A 25,156-nucleotide genomic window follows, 5' to 3' on the forward strand; every position below is an offset into this window, starting at 1 on the left:
TGTTTCACAAAGCACCTAGCATCCAGCGCACATTGGTGTATCGATTATTCACATGATTTTGAAACACATCCCTGTTGGTTTTTGAACATTTTTGAACCCATTTTAAATTGATTTTTGAATGAATCATAAGTTGATTTTTAAATGCATGCGTAGTGTACGTGATGTCTCTGTCAGGAGAATCCTCATTGCATCTAGAAATAAACTTTCCGCAGACAGAAGGGTACGGGGCTATATGAGCTGAGTGGAGTAAAGCTGAACGGATGAATGCCAATCGCTGTCTGATTATGTGGTTGATTGCATTTGCGAATGATCAGTGTTGTTATAATTATGAGCTACCAGAATGGAAATAAATGACTAACAAGAATAACAGGTTAGTAAGATTACGTATTATCTTCTTGGTGTACCCAAGAAAATGAAATTTTGACAGAAAATTTTTGGCCAGATCGCTACACTAGTAAGGACCAGTTGTACAGTCCCTGGCTAGCAGCCGTTTAAGTTCTGTTCTGGAAGTAACGCGGAAAACATGTTGTATGAACACGTAACAATGCCTAACTGGAGAGTAATTGTGGGATAACTAAACCGGTGATTCTGGCAGGGTTAGTGAAGTTAATCGGCGAACAAATTTTGACAATGGCAGGAGTAGCAACAGAATACGTGATGGCAAGATTGTTTGTTAAAATGAGGAAGGAGAAGGAATGGGGACATCACACAAATTATGGAAGAATAAGATGATTCCAAATTTATATAAAAATTTTGTAATACTACTTTTCGATCCCATGCTTGAGAAACTGGTGTGTATGAATGAAATGTGAAACTATTTCCTAACATAAAGCTTTTTGCTTGTAGTAGGCCTAATATTGATACTTTGTGAATTATATTCTTTCATATTATAAGAATGACCATTTTTGCCAAAACAGTCTCATTTATTCGGTGTGTGTTACAAAATTGCTGCAATATTGGAAAGGCCTATTTTGTTTTATCTAGCAGACAGTGACAAAATAGACGTAATCAGACCGAGAAACCACACCAGTCTTGCGGTATTATTTGTATAAACAGCTTTTTCAGTATTAGATAATGACATTTCGATTTTTCATGTAGCTAAACATTTTATGAACTTTGATGAGGTAATAGATTCTTTTGCAGAAAGAAAAACATTCCATTTAAAGCTGTAGCAAGATTAGAGATAAAAAAATGCTAGGAGCTAAGAATTGAAGAAATGTGTACTTTCTTGTTTGTGTCTTGTCTTTATTGGTTTTATGTATCCTATATTTAGTTTTATGTCACACAAAACAGCAAGTTATTAGCTTATAAGCAATAAAGAGTGCAAATTTTCTGAAGAGTTCTTGTTCTCCCGATTACAAATAATCCCATCCGCTGCTAATTGCGAGATTTTTTTTTCTTTAAGAGGGGCAGGCTGTCAAACTGGCTGACTGGGAGCAGGAGAGGCACCACAGGACATTTCAATTTCCACTGTCCTAAATATAGTTTGATGGCATCCATTACAAAATATACATGTTTCAATTCCACAGAGCGAAATACAGGATCGGAAAAGGGCACAGGTCACCCCGTTTTCAAGAAGGGACATCGAACAGATGTGCAGAACTATAGACCTATATCTCTAACGTCGATCAGTTGTAGAATTTTGGAACAAGTATTATGTTCGAGTATAATGACTTTTCTGGAGACTAGAAATCTACTCTGTAGGAATCAGCATGGGTTTCGAAAAAGACGGTCGTGCGAAACCCAGCTCACGCTATTCGTCCACGAGACTCAGAGGGCCATAAACACGGGTTCACAGGTAGATGCCGTGTTTCTTGACTTCCGCAAGGTGTTCGATACAGTTCCCCACAGTCGTTTAATGAACAATGTAAGAGCATATGGACTATCAGACCAATTGTGTGATTGGATTGAAGAGTTCCTACATAACAGAACGCAGCATGTCATTCTCAATGCAGAGAAGTCTTCCGAAGTCAGGAGTGATTTCAGGTGTGCCACAGGGGAGTGTCGTAGGACCGTTGCTATTCACAATATACATAAATGACCTTGTGGATGACATCGCAAGTTCACTGAGGCTTTTTGCGGATGTTGCTGTGGTATATCGAGAGGTTGTAACAATGGAAAATTGTACTGAAATGCAGGAGAATCTGCAGCGAATTGACGCATGGTGCAGGGAATGGCAATTGAATCTCAATGTAGACAAGTGTAATGTGCTGCGAATACATAGAAAGATAGATCACTTAACATTTAGCTACAAAATAGCAGGTCAGCAACTGGAAGCAGTTAATTCCATAAATTATCTGGGAGAACGCATTAGGAGTGATTTAAAATGGAATGATCATATAAAGTTGATTGTTGGTAAAGCAGATGCCAGACTGAGATTCATTGGAAGAATCCTAAGGAAATGCAATCCGAAAACAAAGGAAGTAGGTTACAGTACGCTTATTCGCCCATTGCTTGAATACTGCTCAGCAGTGTGGGACCCGTACCAGATAGGGTTGATAGAAGAGATAGAGAAGATCCAACGGAGAGCAGCGCGCTTCGTTACAGGATCATTTAGTAATCGCAAAAGCGTTACGGAAATGATAGGTAAACTCCAGTGGAAGACTCTGCAGGAGAGACGCTCAGTAGCTCGGTACGGGTTTTTGTTAAAGTTTCGAGAAAATACCTTCACCGAAGAATCAAGCAGTATATTGCTCCCTATTGAAGAGACCATGAGGATAAAATCAGAGAGATTAGAGCCCACACAGAAGCATACCGATGATCCTTCTTTCCACGAACAATACGAGACTGGAATAGAAGGGAGAACCGATAGAAGTACTCAAGGTACCCTCCGCCACACACCGTCAGGTGGCTTGCGGAGTATGGATGTAGATGTAGATGTATGATAGAAGAATCCTGTATGAAGAAGTGTAGCACTGCACTTTGGCACACTTAAGTCCAAATAACATGTCTTAACATTTCCTCGTCCTTGAACACACGTTTTATGTTTCAGACTTTTCAGAAAGATATACACTACAAGATGAACATATTTTCTAAAATTTGATTTTTTTTGTATTGACCTGGTTCACAAATATCATGCCACATGCCACCTGGTGTAGCCGAATGGTTCTAGGCACTTTAGTCTGGAATCGCGCGATCGCTACGGTCGCAGGTTCGAATCCTGCCTTGGGCATGGATGTGTGTGATGTCCTTAGGTTAGTTAGGTTTAAATAATTCTAAGTTCTAGGGGGCTGATGACCTCCGATGTTAAGTCCCATAGTGCTCAGAGCCATTTTTTGAACCACAAATTTCATAGATCCGGGGCTGATATGCGGAGCAGTCTGAGTTACAGTGGGTACGCTCCACAAGACCCGTGTTTACATTTAGTGATTTTGCTGTTTCCTCTTGGATATCTGTGGCCGAGAGCTATCAAGTGAATTAAAATACATTCACATATTTATGGAAGGCTAAAATATGTTATTAATTTCAGATTTTATTTTATTTCCACCTTTCTGACAGCCAAGCATTAATTGCCTTGCAGAACAATGAAATTATTTTTGTCTGTTTGTTAAAGAAATTTGACTTTTACTAACCTTTTCTGCAGAGGTAGTTAAGGGGATACGGAATCACCTATCCCCGCAATGTTAATATATGCCTACTATAGGGAACATTTTCTCACAAACTACTGGAGACAGAGAGGTAAAAATTTTACTGTATGTGCATTCATATGTTACAACAATACTGAAACAACAGTTTATTGTCAAAGTATTTTCTTACAGAGATATTGTACATTTATTTTTAAGTAAATTTTTTCCATCGCTTTTTACTAGACTATCACCCCTAAGTCTTTTGTAAATCAAGTAATTAAAAAATCGTTGTTTCAGTATGTAATAGGGACCTATGTCACTACGTCATAAAAATTTCAGACTTCTAGGTTGACCAGTACCTGAGATAATGTTCCTAGATGAAGTAAAAAGTAAACTTACGGGAAACGGAGAAAGAAGATTAAAACATTCCTGATCCGTAGCTAATACCCCCTTCACAGTCTTCATAATCATCTTCAAGTCTTCTTTTGGCACCCCTCTGCACCTGTCTTGCTTTTTTCACTAATGTCTTGATTATATTATCAGCATGCCTTAGTCTGTGCTGATCTAAAAAGAACATAGCACGTACCGTACGGGAACCAACACACATACCCAACTTTTGAAGGACCTGGCATTTAGTTATATTTCCAAGATTGAAGGTTGCCACAGCATCATACACACCAAAATGTAGTGTATTAATTCCGACAAACACTGTTTTTGGGAGACGATGCCATATCACACTATTCAAGCACTCGTTGGGGTTCTGCGTTTTTCCGTGAAGACATTTCATCAGAAGACTTCTGTCAGCCAGATCTCTGAAAATGGGCTTTATTTCTGCCATGATGGCTGATGGTAGACTGTGGTGGTGAATGTATTTCTCTCCTGTTGTTAGTCCCCTATTGTATTTACACCAGCTGTTTTCACCTTTGGGGGACAAACCATGTTGTGGATGCTCATCCGTGGATGCGGTGTGGAAATATAAAGCCCATATAGCTCTCCTCATTTCTTCAAGATTGCCTGTATTTTGCCTGATTGCAAGGCCATAGCAGTTCTGAATGTGGTCTATTATGGAATCAGTCAATCTTCCTCTGCCATCCAAGGTTTTCCCATCATCTAGTTTTTTCCCTTTCATAACTGATTTTAACCTTCTCAGCCTGGCACCCATTCTCTTCTGCACATGTCCTATACATTCAAGTTTGCTTATATTTACACTGTTCCCATATGGTTTGCTTTCCAAAACTTCTTTGAATGCTTTAGAGTCACCATCTCCCAGATATTTGACATAGTGAACATTATACCACTGTGAAGAGCGATGAAAAATTTTCTTCACCCCAGCAACCTCCATGCCACCACTACTACCATAATAATTAGCAATACAGTCATCACTGTGTTCATTTTTCAGCCTGCCTGTGCACCTACAGTATTTAGACATTATTGCAACATCAATAACCTTGCCAGTATCAACACTAGTTGCTGTTACAACACCATTGTTGGAGGTGTGGCCCCTTTTCTGCCACGTGCCATCAAACGCCACTGTGAGGTCACAACTGCCGTCATTTTCTTCCACTGCTTCTTCCACAGCAACCTGCATTGACTTCTGTGCTACATCTTCAACTGCAGACCCTAGTACATAATTGTAAGCTTCAAACTTTGAAGGTGCACTTGGAAGATTTAGAACACCACATAGCATATCACCAGCTGCTTTGCCCTTACCAATTGCTCGCAATCCATAAACTAATCTAATATTTACACTATAAAGTTCAGTTTTCTTGTATCCATTATTTACAGTTACTGAAACCGAACTTGGAAACTTACAGCTGTATTTACAAACACTGCATATTAAATTAAACTGGGCAGCCAGGCCAACATGGGATTCTACTTTCAGAGAAACGTTTCCATGACATTTTTTGCAGCACAAACTGTTTCCAAGAGCTTCACACAATATATTCGTATCAATGAGTTCAAAAACTTCATTCCCTCTATCAAGTAAATTATATTTCTCTTCCAAATCTCTTCGTTTTTTATGAGAAGCACTGTTTTCATTTGGTGTAAGTTCGTTCGGCAAATCAGTAATAAGTGGATTCACATTTTCCAACAGTGATGATGATGAACTGCTTTGCTTTGCTAATGAATCATTATTTCTTTTCTTTTGCCAGTTCACACGCTTTTTAAATACTTTTGCTTTAGCTCTAGGCATTTTCACTGCGAAAAATGAAGCACTAAATACGAAATAACTCAACAACAACTACTTTCTTATATCACACTGTTTACAAAACAGCCCCGCCACAAAGTCAAAGAGTAACTTGAGGAAACCAGAGAGAAACATTTTCGGGCAACTAGTGTATAAATAGTCGCTGGAAACCGGGATATTTGAATTCATGTCACTTTAAAGGTACTGCCAAAAAGTTCATGGTCAGCCACGAGAGACGTGTATAACTAAAGCGCAATACCCGATCTCACAAATATATAAAAATAAAATAGTTATAATTGTAGTAGAGCTATGTATGATACGTCATTTTAAAGAGGAAACATGGCAGAATATAATACGCCAATAAAAAAAAATTCGATTTTTTAACCCAAAATCCGATTCCGTATCCCCTTAATGTGTTTGAAATGAAGCATCCCACACTAGTGACTAGCTTCAACTGTTCACTAAACATACGGGCTTTCTATGTCGTGGCTGCGCAGTCGCGGTGTTGCCTGTTATCTGCGCTCTCTGGCAACTGCTGAAACAAACCTATTTCTAACATGTCGCGGGAAAATATTGCAAATGGTGGTTTGAAAAGTGTTATTTTCAAAGTAAATAACCTTTTACGTATGTTGAACTATGTGCGAGAATGTATCATGAATTTCTTAAATCACAGAGCGTTTGACTCTCATTTAAAAATCAACTCTTTGATGATGAGCCATTTAGAATAATTTCTAACCCTGAAGCTCAGACATTTATGTTATTATTAAAAATTTTACTGGCACATTTGTTTGATATATCTTAAAGTGTAACATGCCCAAAAAAGGTCAACATTACATGTGAAAGCTTGGATTCTCTTGCAGCTTATTAACCTTAGAGTCCAATATTATATATGAAAGATTTGCTTTTCTTGCTTTCTATTAACTTTCCCTGTTTGTGTGTTCCTTGTACTTAACAGTGATGTTCCTGTTGGCTGACTACATCACCTGTCCTATGCTCTGAATATCCGCTGTCATCAGCTGGTGAGATCACGTGACATGAGCTATGACTGGCTTATAAAAGTGCATCACAATCTGGATTTAAATGATTTGGAAAGGAACATGTGGTGTTTGGTGGATTTCCAATGTATACTTGAGTAATACAAAAATACACAGCGTGCATGTTGCTGCACATCAAAGATATTTCCAAAACGTGTCTTTTTCCCTGAGTTTCGTTTTCTAAAGCGCCGGGAAATTCTATGCCCATGTATAAAACCATAACCATTCAAAGGATTGATAAGTTTTGCAGTTCCAAGGGAAAATATTCTGTTACTTAATATGGGAAAAGTGTGTTTTCATCTGGGAGAAAGTGTATTTTTAACCGGGAAATCCGGAAAAAGTCCAGGAATTTTTTTCTCCTTGTCCACATATACACCCTGCAACCATTTCCTCCACCGACTCCCCACAGTTCCTGTCCCTTTACCACATGGTGCCCTGCTCATCACTACTGATGAGATTTCCCTTTACACTAAAATTCCTAATGCCTATGCCCTTATTGATATTGAACACTACCTTTCCCAACACCCGATAGATTCCAAACCAGCAACTCCTTCCTAGTCGCCATGACCAACTCTAACCTAACACACAATTACTTTAATTTTGAAGGCATTAGCTACAAACAAATCTGGTTATGGCTGTGGGCACCCACATAGCAACATCCTATACCAACCTATTCATGAGCCATCTAGAGGAATTCCTCCAGAACTTCAGCAACTTCTCCCCTACTTGCTTCATCTGGTCCTATGCATCCCAACAAGCCATGTTCCTAGATGTTGACCCACACCTCAAAACTGGTTGCATCAATACTTCCGTCCATATCAAACCTACTAACCACCAGCAATACTTCCACTTCAACAGCTGCCACCCATTCCATACCAAGAAGTACCTTCTGTACAGCCTAGCCACCCATGTTCATCGCATCTGCAGTGGTGAGCCGTCCCCCTGGAAATATATCTAGGGTCCCACTGAAGCCCTCACAGACTGTAATTATCCTCCCAACCTGGTACAAAAACAAATATCCCATGCATTGTCTTTTCAGTCTCCCACACCCTCCCAAAGCCCACCGCCCAACCACAGAGGAGAATTCGATTTGTAACTCAGTACCACCCAGGACTGGAGCAACTGAATTACACTCTCTGCCAGGATTTTGACTACCTCTCATTGTGCCCTGAAATGAGAGACATCCTGCTCACAACCCATTGCCTCATGGCCCATATACCTGCAATAGACCTAGATGCAAGACCCATCTCGTAAATACTCCCACCACCATCTACTCCAGTCTGGTCACAAACATCACCTATCCCATCAAAGGCAGGGCTACCTGTGAAACCTGTCATGTCATCTACAAGCTAAGCTGCACCCGCTGTGCTGCATTCTATGTGGGCGTAACAACCAACAGGCTGTGTGTCTGCATGATTGGCCACCCACTAACTGTGGCCTAGAAACAAGTGGACCACACTACTGCTGAGCACACTGCCAAACACGACATCCTTCATTTCAGCGACTGCTTCACAGTCTGTGCCATATGTATCCTTGCCACCAGCACCATCTTTTCTGAATTGTGCAGGTGGGGACTTTCGCTGCAATATATCTTACTTTCCCGTGACCCTCCTGGCCTCAGCCTTCATTAGTCACTGTCCTCACCCATCCAGACCCTTCCCTGTTCCCATTCCAGCACTACACAACCATAATTCCACCATCACGCCCAGTCTTTTTACTCCTCTCCTTTTCCACTACTTCCCCAACCCCCCATCCCCATTAAACCTCTCCCTTGCCCTCCTTCCAACCTGCTGCACTTCACTGTCAACCACCCCTAACATACATCTGTCCACCTCCCCACCCCAGCCACCTCCTTACCCCCACCCATTCGCCACTCCCATCATGCACTGGTGCTGCTGCTTGCAGTGTGGTTTCAGTTGCCTGAGACTGCAGTTGTGTGTGTGTGTGTGTGTGTGTGTGTGTGTGTGTGTGTGTGTGTGTGTGTTTGCCATCTATTGTTGACAAAGGCCGCATTGGCCGAAAGCTTTATTTGTGACTGTTTTTTTGTTGTGCCTATCCGTGACTCAGCATCTCCGCTATATGCTGAGTGGCAACTTTCCTTTTCATAATATTGTTACATTCCATCCTGGATTTTCCATTGTTTGATTTTTGCCGGACAGCTATTCTTCGATCCTAACCCAGTGTTGTGTCCTTTTTTTTACAATTTTCTTATGCATCACTATACTCAATGTCTGCCCTTCTTTCTCTTCTTCCTTGTGTTTCTCTTGTTGCCTTACAAAGTGCACTGCATGCTCTACTTAGAAGCCAAAAGTGCACTGCATGCTCTACTTAGTAGCCACAAAGTATCAACCACCTCGGCCACGCACAACAGACGGCTCCAAGACCACGCTGATTGTTGGTGCAGCATCTTATGTACCACATAACTCCTGCTGATATAATTAATCCTATACTTTCAAATTGATCATTCTCCCTGTGTCACTCTCCTGTATTTTTGCTTGTTATTTCTCACACCTTTGTGGTGCCATATGATCTTGCCTCTCATCCTACAAACCCCTCCCCACCACCCACTCTTTCTCCATCCTATCCTAGTTTGCACCCAGTAATTCCACCTCATCCAGTCACATCTGCCATCCCCCTTCTTCAAACTTATCCACACTCAGACCGGCTACCCACAATAATATCTTGTTTTATTATTTGTGTTACAGTTATATGTGTTTGTATTTAATTAAATGGCCAACAAAGTTGGCAGCACTTGTGCTCTAGAGTCTTTGGAGAGGCAAGTACTAGAAACTATGCCTTTGTCAATGTGTCTCTTTGTGTGGTTGTACAATGTGAAATGAATGTAATGTTCAGTGATGTAAAGAAATTCTTTTTAAACTTAAAACAAGTAACAGGTTATGGGCCTAGTTTCGTTTAAGTGCCGTAAGTGAATTTTAAAGACTCAAAATAGTGACGAAAAGTTAGCAAAACTTGTAACATGTGCTTGAGAGTGAAAACTGTTGTTGTAAAACCTTTGCTGAACTGTGTCAGCCCAAGTAACTGCCAAAAATGAGAGTTTTTACACCCTATAGGAAATACAATAGCCAGAATTTGAGGTTTAAGTGTCGTCAACTGAGTCTTGAGTGGAGTACAGCCAGCTGAGATTTGAAGTTAGAAACATCGACAGATGAGTTTTAGGTCTTAAGATTTGTTTTTGTAAGTAACTTTCGGCCACATATTGTATTTTGAAGCACAGTTCAGCAGAAATGGATATGTCAAAAAATATAAAACTACTAAATGGACGAATGGACTGGCCAATTTGGAAACAAAAAATAAGAGATTTGATTGATTACCATGAAGGTGCATTGGATGTTAGTGACAAGAGGCTAGTTAAGCCCAAGCCACTGGAAGACAGTACAGCAGATGCACAAGCAAAGAAACACAAGGGACAGTTTGATTTGTATCAAAAGGCAAACAGTTATGCAACGTGTATGATAACTAGTGTAATCAGTGTTGAAGTACACAAAAAGGTAATGAACAAGGAAACAGCTAGCAATATGTGGGATGCCTTAAAGCAGCAGTTTGAAGCTTCATCCAAGGATCAGTTGTTCAAAGTCCGCACAGACTTTTTCTCCTTCTGCTGGATACCAGGTGATGATGTTTCTACCCACATAGCAAAATCGAAAATTTTGTGGAATGAGTTAAACAGTGGACTCAAAGCTAAAAACGAAAGTGTTTTACCAGACCTTATGTTAGTCTGCAAAACATTGCATATTCTGTCAAGTTGGATGCTGTTAACACAGGACGAAAAAAGAACATTTGATCAGTTAACAGTACAGTTATGTATGTTTGAAAGGAATTTCTTGAAGAATCCAAACAGTGACAAACACCAAAGGAAGCATTCATGGTAAATATAAGTAAACAAAAAACAGATGGCAAAGGCAAGTTCATCAAGAATGAGCCAAGGAAAGGTGACATTTGCAATTATAGTAAGCGTAAGGGCCACTGGGTAAAGGACTGCAAAAAATGGATCTCTGATGGAAGACCAAATAAAAATTGAAACAGAAGTCAAGGAAGTTGTGCTGCTGCTAGTGCTGTGCTGATGTCTGTCTCTGAAGAGGCCTATACAGTTGAGGCAGATTCAGCATCGTGATGTGTTGATAATGGAGCTACAAGGCATGTAACACAGTATTTTACAGACTTTCTAAAATTTGACACTCCATGTGGTGTAAAGGCAGCTGGAAGGGAAATTCTAATGGCAGTGAGAAAAGGCAATATTCAGTTATCATCTCTGATTGATGGGCAAGATGTTATGTTGTTGGATGTGTAGTATGTTCCACAATTATCTAGAAATTTGTTTTCAGTGTTAGCTACACAGGACCGGAATCCTAATAGTGAATTTAAGTCATCAACAAGAAAGTGTTTGCTTAAAACTGATGACAAGATAGTGCTGCATGGAACCCAGGTGCCCTTTGGTACCTAGCACAAGGCAGACATTCAACCAAATTTGCCTAAAGAAATTGCTGAAGTAAATGCCATTCAAGAAACCTCATTATTGCAGCTGTATCATGAGAGATGGGGACATCAGGATAAACACCATGTCAAAGGAATGTTAGAAAGGGAATGAAGTATACAAGTTTAACAGGGCTAGGGGAAATAAAGTTAATTGTGGGGTGTTATTACCGGCCACCAGGTTCCACCGTGACAGTTCTAGAATCATTCAAAGGGAGTCTACATTCTATATCGCCGAAGTACCCGGATCATGCTATATTAGGTGGAGGCGACTTCAACCTACCTAATATAGACTGGAATGTCTATGGATTCATTACAGGTGGTACAGACAAGCCGTCGCGTGAATTACTTTTGAACACATTATCCGAAAACTGTCTTGAGCAGCTAAATCGACAGCCAACATGTACTGGAAATATTTTAGATCTGGTAGCCACAAACAGACCAGACTTCATCGACTATGTCAGTGTGGAGACAGGGATTAGTGATCATGATGTTGTCATTACGAATATGGTTGTTGTTGTTGTGGTCTTCAGTCCTGAGACTGGTTTGATGCAGCTCTCCATGCTACTCTATCCTGTGCAAGCTTTTTCATCTCCCAGTACCTACTGCAACCTACATCCTTCTGAATCTGCTTAGTGTATTCATCTCTTGGTCTCCCTCTACGATTTTTACCCTTCACGCTGCCCTCCAATACTAAATTGGTGATCCCTTGATGCCTCAGAACATGTCCTACCAACCGATCCCTTCTTCTGGTCAAGTTGTGCCACAAACTTCTCTTCTCCCCAATCCTATTCAATACTTCCTCATTAGTTATGTGATCTACCCATCTAATCTTCAGCATTTTTCTGTAGCACCACATTTCGAAAGCTTCTATTCTCTTCTTGTCCAAACTATTTATCGTCCATGTTTCACTTCCATACATGGCTACACTCCATACAAATACTTTCAGGAAAGACTTCCAGACAGTTAAATCTATACTCGATCTTAACAAATTTCTCTTCTTCAGAAACGCTTTGCTTGCCATTGCCAGCCTACATTTTATATCCTCTCTACTTCGACCATCATCAGTTATTTTGCTCCCCAAATAGCAAAACTCCTTTACTACTTTAAGTGCCTCATTTCCTAATCTAATTCTCTCAGCATCACCCGACTTAATTAGATTACATTCCATTATTCTTGTTTTGCTTTTGTTGATGTTCATCTTATATCCTCCTTTCAAGACACTGTCCATTCCATTCAACTGCTCTTCCAAGTCCTTTGCTGTCTCTGACAGAATTACAATGTCATCGGCGAACCTCAAAGTTTTTATTTCTTCTCCATGAATTTTAATACCTACTCCGAATTTTTCTTTTGTTTCCTTTACTGCTTGCTCAATATACAGATTGAACAACATCGGGGAGAGGCTACAACCCTGTCTTACTCCCTTCCCAACCACTGCTTCCCTTTCATGTCCCTCGACTCTTATAACTGCCATCTGTTTTCTGTACAAATTGTAAATAGCCTTTCGCTCCCTGTATTTTACCCGTGCCACCTTTACAATTTGAAAGAGAGTATTCCAGTCAACATTGTCAAAAGCTTTCTCTAAGTCTACAAATGCTAGAAACGTAGGTTTGCCTTTCCTTAATCTTTCTTCTAAGATAAGTCGTAAGGTCAGTATTGCCTCACGTGTTCCAGTGTTTCTACGGAATCCAAACTGATCTTCCCCAAGGGTGGCTTCTACTAGTTTTTCCATTTGTCTGTAAAGAATTCGTGTTAGTATTTTGCAGCTGTGACTTATTAAACTGATAGTTCGGTAATTTTCACATCTGTCAACACCTGCTTTCTTTGGGATTGGAATTATTATATTCTTCTTGAAGTCTGAGGGTATTTCGCCTGTTTCATACATCTTGCTCACCAGATGGTAGAGTTTTGTCAGGACTGGCTCTCCCAAGGCCATCAGTAGTTCCAATGGAATATTGTCTACTCCAGGGGCCTTGTTTCGACTCAGGTCTTTCAGTGCTCTGTCAAACTCTTCACGCAGTATCGTATCTCCCATTTCATCTTCATCTACATCCTTTTCCATTTCCATAATATTGTCCTCAAGTACATCGCCCTTGTATAGACCCTCTATATACTCCTTCCATCTTTCTACTTTCCCTTCTTTGCTTAGAACTGGGTTTCCATCTGAGCTCTTGATATTCATACAAGTGGTTCTCTTATCTCCAAAGGTCTCTTTAATTTTCCTGTAGGCAGTATCTATCTTACCCCTAGTGAGATAGGCCTCTACATCCTTACATTTGTCCTCTAGCCATCCCTGCTTAGCCATTTTGCACTTCCTGTCGATCTCATTTTTGAGACGTTTGAATTCCTTTTTGCCTGCTTCACTTACTGCATTTTTATATTTTCTCCTTTCATCAATTAAATTCAATATTTCTTCTGTTACCCAAGCATTTCTACTAGCCCTCGTCTTTTTACCTACTTGATCCTCTGCTGCCTTCACTACTTCATCCCTCAAAGCTACCCATTCTTCTTCTACTGTATTTATTTCCCCCATTCCTGTCAATTGCTCCCTTGTGCTCTCCCTGAATCTCTGTACAACCTCTGGTTCTTTTAGTTTATCCAGGTCCCATCTCCTTAAATTCCCACCTTTTTGCAGTTTTCTTCAGTTTTAATCTACAGGTCATAACCAATAGATTGTGGTCAGAGTCCACATCTACCCCTGGAAATGTCTTACAATTTAAAACCTGGTTCCTAAATCTCTGTCTTACCATTATATAATCTATCTGATATCTTTTAGTATCTCCAGGGTTCTTCCATGTATACAACCATCTTTCATGATTCTTAAATCAAGTGTTAGTTATGATTATGTTGTGCTCTGTGCAAAATTCTACCAGGCGGCTTCCTCTTTCATTTCTTAGCCCCAATCCATATTCACCTACTATGTTTCCTTCTCTCCCTTTTCCTACACTTGAATTCCAGTCACCCATGACTATTAAATTTTCGTCTCCCTTCACAATCTGAATAATTTCTTTTATTTCATCATACATTTCTTCAATTTCTTCATCATCTGCAGAGCTAGTTGGCATATAAACTTGTACTACTGTAGTAGGTGTGGGCTTCGTATCTATCTTGGCCACAATAATGCGTTCACTATGCTGTTTGTAGTAGCTTACCCGCATTCCTATTTTCCTATTCATTATTAAACCTACTCCTGCATTACCCCTATTTGATTTTGTGTTTATAACCCTGTAGTCACCTGACCAGACGTCTTGTTCCTCCTCCCACCGAACTTCACTAATTCCCAACATATCTAACTTCAACCTATCCATTTCCCTTTTTAAATTTTCTAATCTACCTAAGGGATCTGACATTCCACGCTCCGATCCGTAGAACGCCAGTTTTCTTTCTCCTGATAACGAGATCCTCTTGAGTAGTCCCCGCCCGGAGATCCGAATGGGGGACTATTTTACCTCCGGAATATTTTACCCAAGAGGACGCCATCATCATGTAATCATACAGTAAAGCTGCATGCCCTCGGGAAAAATTACGGCTGTAGTTTCCCCTTGCTTTCAGCCATTCGCAGTACCAGCACAGCAAGGCCGTTTTGGTTATTGTTACAAGGCCAGATCAGTCAATCATCCAGACTGTTGCCCTTGCAACTACTAAAAAGGCTGCTGCCCCTCTTCAGGAACCACACGTTTGTCTGGCCTCTCAACAGATACCCCTCCGTTGTGGTTGCACCTACGGTACGGCTATCTGTATCGCTGAGGCACGCAAGCCTCCCCACCAACGGCAAGGTCCATGGTTCGTGGGGGGGGGGGGGGGGGACGAATATGGTTACGAAAGTTAAAAAGTTGGTCAAGAAGGCTAGGAGAGTATTCTTATTAGAAAGAGCAGATAAGCAGTTGTTAGCATCCCACTTAGTAAATGAATCGACTTTATTTACTTCCAATACGATGGATGTGGAAGAATTATGGGCAAATTTTAAACACATTGTAAATCACACATTGGACAAGCATGTGCCGAAAAAGTGGGTTACGGACAGAAAAGACCCATCGTGGTTTAACAGCGCAATTCAGAGAATGCTCAGGAAGCAAAGGCAGTTGCACTCGCAGTACAAGAAAGATTGGGAGAGTGAGGACAGGCGAAAGTTAGTAGAGATTCATGCTGCTGTAAAAAGAGTGATGCACAAAGCGTTCAACCACTACCACCATCATACCTTAGGAAAAGATCTTACTGAAAACCCAAGGAAATTCTGGTCTTATATAAAATCAGTAAGCGGGTCGAAGGATTCCATCCAGTCACTCACTGATCAGTCTGGCCTGGCAACGGAAGACAGCAAAATGGAAGCTGAAATTTTAAATTTAGCATTTCAGAAATCTTTCACGCAGGAGGATCATACAAACATACCGCCGTTTGAGTCTCGTACAGATTCCCGTCTGGAGAACATTGTGATAGACATCCCTGGGGTTGTGAAGCAGCTGAATGGGTTGAAAATAAATAAATCACCAGGTCCTGATGGAATTCCAATTCGGTTTTACAGAGAGTACTCTACAGCATTGGCTCCTTACTTAGCTTACATTTATCACAAATCTCTTGCCCAACATAAAGCCCCAAGTGACTGGAAAAAAGCGCAGGTGATGCCTGTATATAAGAAGGGTAGAAAGACGGATCCTCAAAATTACAGACCAATATCCTTAACATCGGTTTGTTGCAGGATTCTCAAACATATTCTCAGTTCGAATATAATGAATTTCCTTGAGGCAGGAAGTTGCTGTCCATGCATCAGCATGGCTTTAGAAAGCATCGCTCCTGCGAAATGCAACTCACCCTTTTTTCTCATGATATCTTGCGAACCATGGATGAAGGGTATCAGATGGATGCCATATTCCTTGACTTCCGGAAAGCATTTGACTTGGTGCCCACTGCAGACTCCTAACTAAGGTATGAGCATATGGGATTGGTTCCCAAGTATGTGGGTGGCTCGAAGACTTCTTAAGTAATAGAACCCAGTACGTTGTCCTCAATGGTGAGTGTTATTTAGAGGTGAGGGTATCTCTGGAGTGCCCCAGGGAATTGTGGTAGGTCTGGTGTTGTTTTCTACCTACATAAATGATCTTTTGGATAGGGTGGATAGCAATGTGCGGCTGTTTGCTGATGATGCTGTGGTGTATGGGAAGATGTCATCGTTGAGTGACTGTAGGAGGATACAAGATGACTTGGACAGGATTTGTGATTGGTGTCAAGAATGGCAGCTAACTCTAAATATAGATAAATGTAAATTAATGCAGATGAGTAGGAAAAAGAATCCTGTAATATTTTAATACTCCATTAGTAGTGTAGCGCTTGACACAGTCACGTCGATTAAATATTTGGGCGTAACATTGCAGAACGATATGAAGTGGAACAAGCATGTAATGCCAGTTGTGGGGAAGGTGGATAGTCATCTTCGGTTCATTGGTAGAATTTTGGGAAGATGTGGTTCATCTATAAAGGAGACCACTTATAAAACACTAATACGACCTATTCTTAAGTACTGCTCGAGCATTTGGGATTCCTATCAGGTCAGATTGAGGGAGGACATAGAAGCAATTCAGAGGCAGGCTGCTAGGGTCCAACTTACATTTCGCAGAAAGACCCCAAAGATAAGATAAGAGAGATTAGGGCTCGTACAGAGGCATATAGGCAGTCATTTTTCCCTCGTTCTGTTTGGGAGTGTAACAGGGAGAGAAGATGCTAGTTGTGGTACGAGTTACCCTCCGCCATGCACCGTATGGTGGATTGTGGAGTATGTATGTAGATGTTTCCTTGGAGAAGTCATTTTGTAAGCCATGCATTTGTGGCAAAGCATATTGCTTACCATTTGGTCACAGGGAGAAGTTAACCTGCCAGGTGAACTAATGTCAGCTGATACTTGTGGATCTTTCAATGAATCTTTTCAGTAGAAGAGATATATGGTTGTGTTCAAAGACAGCTACACAAAATTTTGGTATTGCTACATGATAAGGCAAAAATCTGAAGTTAAACATGCATTGAAATATGTTCTTCAACATTCGAAAATGCTGGGTCATACAGTCAAAGAGCTGCTGGTGAAAATGGTGGAGAATTCGTCAGTAAGGAAGTTAAGAACATACTGCATGCAGAAGGTGTTACTCAGAGGCTGACAGCACCATACACACCACAACAAAAAGGTGGAAGTGAGCGGGACATGTGAACTATAGTTAAAATGGCAAGAACCTTCAAGTATCCAAATAAAGAAGCTAATTTCACAGTAGCCATAGGGCCAGAATTGGTTGGAGCATCAGTGTACATTCTGAATCAAACTGCAAAATCATCTGTCTAAGGAATTAGTCCATTTCAGCTGCGGTTTAGTAAGAAGCCAAGAATAAAACATTTACGTGTAATAGGCTCTACATGCTATGCCCACTTTCCAGTTCAAAGAAGACAGAAAATGGATAAGAAAGCTGTCCAGGGTTATATCGTGGGGTATGGTGGAGATGAGCATTACAGAATTTGGGTGAAAGAAGAAAACAAAGTCATTCTCAGCAGAGATGTAATCTTCAATGAAAAGCCTGCAACTTGTGAAGAACAAGTCAAATTACCATTGCAGGATGGTGAGCAAAGTAATCAGGGAAAGTATGCAGCTGAAGAAGAAGATGAAGCATACTCCAGCAAGGAGTTGTTGAAGCCTCTTCAATGAAATGAAGTCACTACAAGAGAATCAGACATGGGAGCTGAGTACTCTACCAAAAGGAGCAAGAGCTATACCATGTAAGTGGTTTTTTTTGTGTAAAGACTAATCCTGATGGAAGTGTTGAGAAATATAAAGCAAGACTTCTCATCAAGGGGTTTAATCAACACTAAGGTGTAGACTACAGTGAGACCTTCAGTCCAGTAGCTAAGTTGAGCACAATTCGTTCAATGTTAAGTGTTGCTGCAGCTGAAAAGATGCATCTAATACAGGTTGATGTGTCTACAGCATTCTTGTATGGTGAACGAGAAGAAGTAATATTCTTGCAACAGCCAGAAAGGTATAATGGTGGCACAGAGAGAGTTTGCAAATTAAGGCAAAGTTTTATGGACTTAAGAAATCCCCCAGATGTTGGAGTAAATGGTTCGGAGCATTTATCATGTCAGCAGGTTTCAAGGCAAGCAATGCAGATCCTTGTTTACATATCAGAGAAGAAGGTGGCAAGAAACTGTTAATTGCTCTTTATGTAGACAATGGGGTAGTTACGGCAAGTGATCAGCTGGATGGCAGAAAGTTTTTTGATGAGTTGAAGGCTGAATTTAAGATCACTGTGAAACCAGCATCATATTTCCTTGGACTTGAGATAAAACACTTTGATGATGGTGCAATCAAGATAAGTCAACAAGCCTATGCAAAGAAGATTTTGGAGCATTTCAGTTTTCAAGAGTGCAAACCTGTCTCAATACCAATTGTAAAGGAACCAGATACATTTCAGGTAGAAGGAATGAATGCAGAGAAGTGTAACTTATTAGATTGCTACAGTGATGCAAACTTTGGAGGGTGGAACAAAACTGGATGGTCAACATCTGGTGTACTTGTTACACGTGCAGGTGGAGCTATCTCCTGGCTCAGCCAAAGACAGAAGCAGAGCTGGTAGCTGCAACAGAAGCTGTGAAGGAGATAATTTATCTGTGTAGACTTTCTAGAGGAATGAGAAAGCTGAGAGAAGTTCCAGTCCTTAAGGTTGATAATCAGGCAACAGTGAAACTCACACAAAACCCTGAGTTCCATCATCACACTAAGCATCTAAAAATAAAGTACTTCCTCATCCGAGAAAAGGTATTGGAAGGAGAGTTAGGCATTCAATATATTTCAACTGAGGACCAGTTAGGAGATATATTGACGAAGCCCCTGGCAAAACCAAGACTGTTAGATTTATGTCATAAGATGAGTCTTTCATGTTGATGTCCTTTTTTTTCTTAATTAGCTAAGGGAAAGTGTTACAGTTATATGTGTTTGTATTTAATTAAGTGGCAAACAAAGTTGGCAGCACTTCTTCTGTAGAGTCTTTGGAGAGACAAGTACTAGAAACTATGTCTTTGTCGATATGTGTCTTTGTGTGGTTGTACAATCTGAAATAAATGTAATGTTCAGTGAAGTAAACAAATTCTTTTTAACCTAAAACAAGTAAAAGTAACAGTTTGTACCTTACTTTGATCCTTATGGCTTCAAGCCAATTTTAGTGAGTTTTCGCCATTCACTACTGTATGCTCCCTCAGATTTCATCTTGTTTCCCCCTTTTGCATTCTTTTCATCCTTTTCGTGAATTTTCACTCATATTTGGATGTATTTTTGCAAAATTTTTTGGATGTAATTCTGTATTGTTTACGTAATTTTTTGCATTTTTCCAACCACCATGGATCCTTGCTCATTTCATGTGTGTCAATACAGAAAAGTTGTTGCTTGGCTCTTGGAATCCCCCCCAAATGGCCTTACCGTCAAATTACCCATCTCTTGCTGCCATCCCTACTTCCAAAATGACCTCCACCTGTTCAGATTCCGCCAATGCTAAGCCCTCACCAACATAGTCCTGCAAAACCATATTGGCCAAGCCCAAACCTCCTTGCAGTACCTTCTCTCCATCTGCAAAGTTCTTCTGCTATGCAGTCCCAAATTCCTGGAACCCATAACACACATTGAAACTTTCAGGAACCTGAGCAACATGCACAATGATAACTGAAAAAGATATCCACCCTGCTCACTTCCTACTCCTGTCTACCACCTCTACAACAACCTCCAAACCTCCGCCACGTCCCCTCATAGCAGACAAACGCTGTCTCGCAGACCTATTACACTTACCCCACCCTCCAAACTCACTCCCACCACCATACAGAATCCAGAACCTAAACAGACCCATAACACAGTCATGAACCTTTCCTCCAGAAGCCTTAAGACCACAGAAATAGCCATCCTTGTTAAAGACCTTCTCTCCTTCTCCCAGTTCCTACAGTGGAAACACTATTTTGCCACCAACCCTACCAATCAGACTCAACCAAAGACCAATACTGAACCCTGCCTAACTTAGTTCACTCTTCCATCTAACCGTGATCCACCCTCACTGCCCCCGAATCACCTCCTGTTAACTTTCCAGAACTTCTTAACCTCGAACCTTGCCTCGCCATCATTCCCCAGTTTCCTCAACATGCAAACTAACCTTACATCTGCAGAAAGAACTGCAGACCACCATCTAAAAACTGATCCCTACCTTATAATCCTACCTGTGGACAAAGGCTCCTCAGATACCTCTACCTACAAACCTTGCCACATTGACCCCATTCCAGAAATCCAGCAGGATCTCCAGTCACTTCTCAAATCCTTAGGCCCATCCCACAACCTCTCCCCTGAGTCCATCTCTCTACTCACTCCTACCACTCCCTGCACTCCTGCCGTCTACATGCTTCCTAAAGTCCATAAACCTAACCACACAGGACACCCCATTATGGCGGGTTACTGTGCCCCCACTGAGAGAATCTCTGCTCTCGTAGCCCAACACCTTTAACCTATTACCCAGAACCTACTCTCCTATATGAAAGATACCAAACATTTCCTCCAGCAACTCTCCACAGTTCCTGTCCCTTTATGACACGATGCCCTGCTCATCACAGTTGATGCCGCTTCCCTTTACACTAACATTCCTAATGCCCATAGCCTTACCGCTATTGAACACTTCCTTTCCCAACGCCCAACGGATTCCAAACCAACAACCTCCTTCCTTGTTGCCATGACCAACTATATCCTCACCTACAATTACTTCCCCTTTGAAGGCATTACCTACAAACAAATCCAGGGTACAGCTATTGGCACCCCCATGGCACCATCTATGCCAACCTATTCACGGGCCATCTAGAGGAATCCTTCCTAAAAACCCAAAATCCTAAACACCTTACCTGGGTCAGATTCACTGATAACATCTTTGCTATCTGGATCGAGGGTGAGAACACCCTATCCACGTTCCTCCGGATCCTCAACAACTTCTCCCCCATTTGTTTCACCTGGTCCTACTCATCCCAACAGGCCACCTTCTAGATGTTGACTTCCACCTCAGAGATGGTGACGTCAGTACCTCTGTCCATATCAAACTAAATAACCACTAGCAGTACCTCTAGTTCGACAGCTGCTACCAGTTGCAGTTTCGGTTCCAGCTGTAGTGACAAGCAGTTCCTCTTGAAATATACCGAGGGTTTCACTGAAGCTTTCACAAACAGTAAATATCCTCACAATTTTTTACAGAAACAAATATCATCATCATCAGTTATCTGCTATATTAGCAGGTCCTTTGCCTCTCCATTTTCTGTGATCCATTGCTTCCTTCTTAAGGCTGCTGTATGTTGTACCGTTCATCATGTCATCCAGTATCTGGAATCTCTTCCTTCCTCGCTTCCTTTTCCCTTCTACATAACCTTCTAAAACTGTTTTTATCAGTCCGTCATTCTTTCTTAATATATGCCCAATCCAATTTCTTTTTCTTCTCTTTATTACATCTAGTAACTGTCTTTTCTCTCCCACTCTTCTCAGTACCTCTTCATTTTTTACTCTGTCCATCCAACTTATTCTTTCCATCTTCCGCCATGTCCAGATCTCAAAAGCCTCCAGCCTTTCTCTGTCTTTTTTCCTCATAGTCCACATTTCAGCGCCATATAGAAGAACACTCCATACAAGACATTTTGTGAGTCTCTTTCTGAGTTCTCTGTCCAGACCGTTGCAGAAGATTCTCCTTTTCTTATAAAATGCCTCTTTTGCCATTGCTATGCTTGTTTTAATTTATGTGGTGCACTTCCAGTTGGTGTCTATCCTGCTTCCAAGATACTTAAAATTTTGCACCTGTTCTAGTATTTCTCCATTCAGCATAATTTTTATCCTTATTTCCTCCTAGTGCCAATACTTTTGTTTTATTTGTGTTAATTTTCATTCCATATTTTTTTCCGTTAGTTGCAATGGCGTCCACCAAATCCTGTAATTCTTTTTCCCCCATGGCTAGAAGGACCATGTCATCAGCAAATCTCAAACACCCTACTCTTCTTCCTCCAATTTCTACTCCTTTGTCATCTAATGAGCATTGGTCAATCATATTTTCCAAGTAGAGGTTGAAAAGAGTAGGTGATAAACAGCATCTTTGTCTTACTCCTTTTCCTAGTCTAATCCAGTCTGTAATTTCTCCTCTCACTTTAACTGAAACTTTTTGATTAAGATATAATGAGTTTATAAGTCTTCTGGTTTTCCAGTCCACTCTCTTTTCCCTCATTATAGTAGCTTTTTCTAGATCGATGAAGCACATATATAGGTCTCTTCCTTTTTCAATAAACCTTTCTCCCATGATTTGTAGGAGCCCTATTGCATCTCTGGTGCCCGTATTCCATCTAAAGCCAAACTGGTCCTCACCAAGATTCTCCTCCAAAACAAATATACCATGCCTTATCTTTCCAGTCTCCCACCACCTCCCAAATTCCCACCATTATAGACCTAGATGCAAGACCTGTCCCATACATCCTCACACCACCCCTACTCCAGTCTGGTCACAAACATCACCTATCCAATCAAGGGCAGGGCTACCTGTGAAACCAATCATACGATCTACAAGCTAAGCTGCAGCCACTGTCCTGCATTCTATGTGGACATGACAACCAACAAGCTGTCTGTCCACACGACTGGCCACCGACAAATTGTGGCCAAGAAACAAGTAGACACCCTGTTGCTGAGCACGCTGCCATACATGACATCCTTCATTTCAGTGACTGCTTCACAGCCTGTGCCATACGGATCCTTCCCACCAACACCAGATTTTCTGAATTGCACAGCTGGGAACTTTCCCTGCAATACATCCTATGTTCCTGTAACCCTCCTGGCCTCAACCTTTGTTAATCACTGTCCTCACCCATCTGGCCTCTTCACTGTTCCCATTCCAGCACTACACAGCCATCATTCCACCTTCACACCCAGTCTTTTTACTTCTCTCCTTTTCTGCAACTCCACCCCCCGTCTGCCCCACATACTCCTCACCTCTCCCCTGCCCTCTGACTAACCTGCAGCACTCCACTGTCTGCCACCCCTACCACACTATCCTGCCCCCTCCCTGCCCCAGCCACCTCCTTACCCACCCAGTCATCACTCCTATCATGCAGTGGTGCTGCTGCTCACAGTGTGGTTTCAGTTCCCTGAGACTGCAGTTAGTGTTTTGCTTTGTCTATGCCTATTGTTGACAAAGGCCTTAGTTTCCAAAAGCATTAATTGTGAGAGTTTTTTGTTGTGCCTTTATGTGACTCAGCATCTCCGTTATATTGTCTATGCGTCTAATTCAAATGAAGGACTTTCTGACTGAAAGCTTACTTTTTTGCGCATTTTTTCGTTGTGCCTATCTGTGAGTGAATATCTCCACTGTATGGTAAGTAGCAACCTATCCTTCACATAATATTGTTCTCTTTGTAGAATGCAGGCTACAACTTTTTTCCTGGATTGCAGATTTTCCTGATGTGTTTTCCACTAATATTAGTTGATCACCATGACATTAAGACAAAATAATGTAACAAAAGCTAAGTGACAAAAAGTAGCATTTGGATACTTATCATAGATATGTTATGTTAATTTACATGTCACCATTCTATCATTTGTCATAATCTTATTTAATATGTATGCATTTTCTCTGCAGAAACTTATATATCTCAGAAATACATTAATTGTTCTTTTGCTCAGATGTTGAGTTATCATCTGCACATCTCTTGCTGATTGTTTTCTAAATATATCAAACAACACTGCTATATTTTAGTTGAATTAACTTTCCTTCATAATTTCCTTCCACAGGAGTTGAAATGGTGTTGGAAAACAGTGAAGATTATATGACAGAGGAATTAAATAAACAAAAAAAGAGACTGAAAGAAATAGCAGCAGCACTTGAAACACAACATCTTCTGCTGAGATTAATTGTGCAGGTATGTACTTGTAATATATACCTATGCATTGGCATGAATATTTACATTATTGATGTGAGAGCATAGTAACAGAGCCACAATTTGTAGTTACATATAACCTGCATTTAAAATGTGGTACAAACAGCAACAAAGCAGAATTACTGTTTTAAGCATGTGTGAAGGCTGAGCTGAAGGTAGTAAATGAATCAGTGGGTGATACTATTAGAGAATTAGGCAGAATGCTCCTAACAGAAGATATAAGTAACAGAATCAGTTTGCTTCATTATAATGTTAGAATATGTCATCCGTGTCTCAATGAGAACACAATGAAAGCGAGAATGACTTTATAAAAGATATAAGAAAAAAGAGCCTACTGTTGCAGTTATGACCTATTGCTGTCATTTTTTCCAGAAAATGGAAATTAAAACTGAAGCAGATGATGTAGATGAAGGTGTTTCACCAAATGAGCTAAGGCCATTGTTAGGTGTCGCCAGCAAATGGACGTCACCTAGAGTACGCAAGAAACTTAGAAGTGCGCTTAGCTTCTCTAAAACCAACTCCACCTGAAGGACACAGTGGTTTATTATGCTTGGATCTGTCATCAAATAGAATACTTGATGTTCATTACAGGTAAATTTAAAATTAAAATTGTCTTGATAGAACCTTACAGATATACCCTTTATAACTAAGTAATGTCTGTGCATATTCAAACAGTGTAAAATACGAGATGGAATGCAACAAAGTTATGAAAAGGATAGTTGCTACACACCATATAGCAGAGATACAGAGTTGTAGATAGGCAAAACAAAAAGACTGTCACACAATAAGCTTTTGGCCAACAACGCTTTTGTCAAAAAGAGACTAAACACACACACACACACACTCACACACACACACACACACACACACACACACACACACACACACATGACCACAGTATCTGGCAGCTGAGGGCAGACTACAAA

The 25,156-nt window shown here is 40.8% G+C and overlaps 1 protein-coding gene across 1 annotated transcript in view; it reads left to right on the forward strand.

The window, feature by feature from the left end:
* LOC126434155 (transient receptor potential cation channel subfamily A member 1) overlaps window positions 1–25,156 on the forward strand; it is a 222,678-nt gene that overhangs the window by 188,485 nt on the left and 9,037 nt on the right. Inside the window, exons 20-21 of the mRNA XM_050090453.1 lie at window positions 24,085–24,212; window positions 24,603–24,821. Of these exons, the coding sequence (XP_049946410.1) occupies window positions 24,085–24,212; window positions 24,603–24,758 (284 nt within the window). The 3' untranslated portion in view covers window positions 24,759–24,821. The remainder of the gene's footprint in view (window positions 1–24,084; window positions 24,213–24,602; window positions 24,822–25,156) is intronic.

The sequence above is a fragment of the Schistocerca serialis genome, chromosome 1, assembly GCF_023864345.2.
Source record: "Schistocerca serialis cubense isolate TAMUIC-IGC-003099 chromosome 1, iqSchSeri2.2, whole genome shotgun sequence".
Classification (NCBI taxonomy): domain Eukaryota; kingdom Metazoa; phylum Arthropoda; class Insecta; order Orthoptera; family Acrididae; genus Schistocerca; species Schistocerca serialis.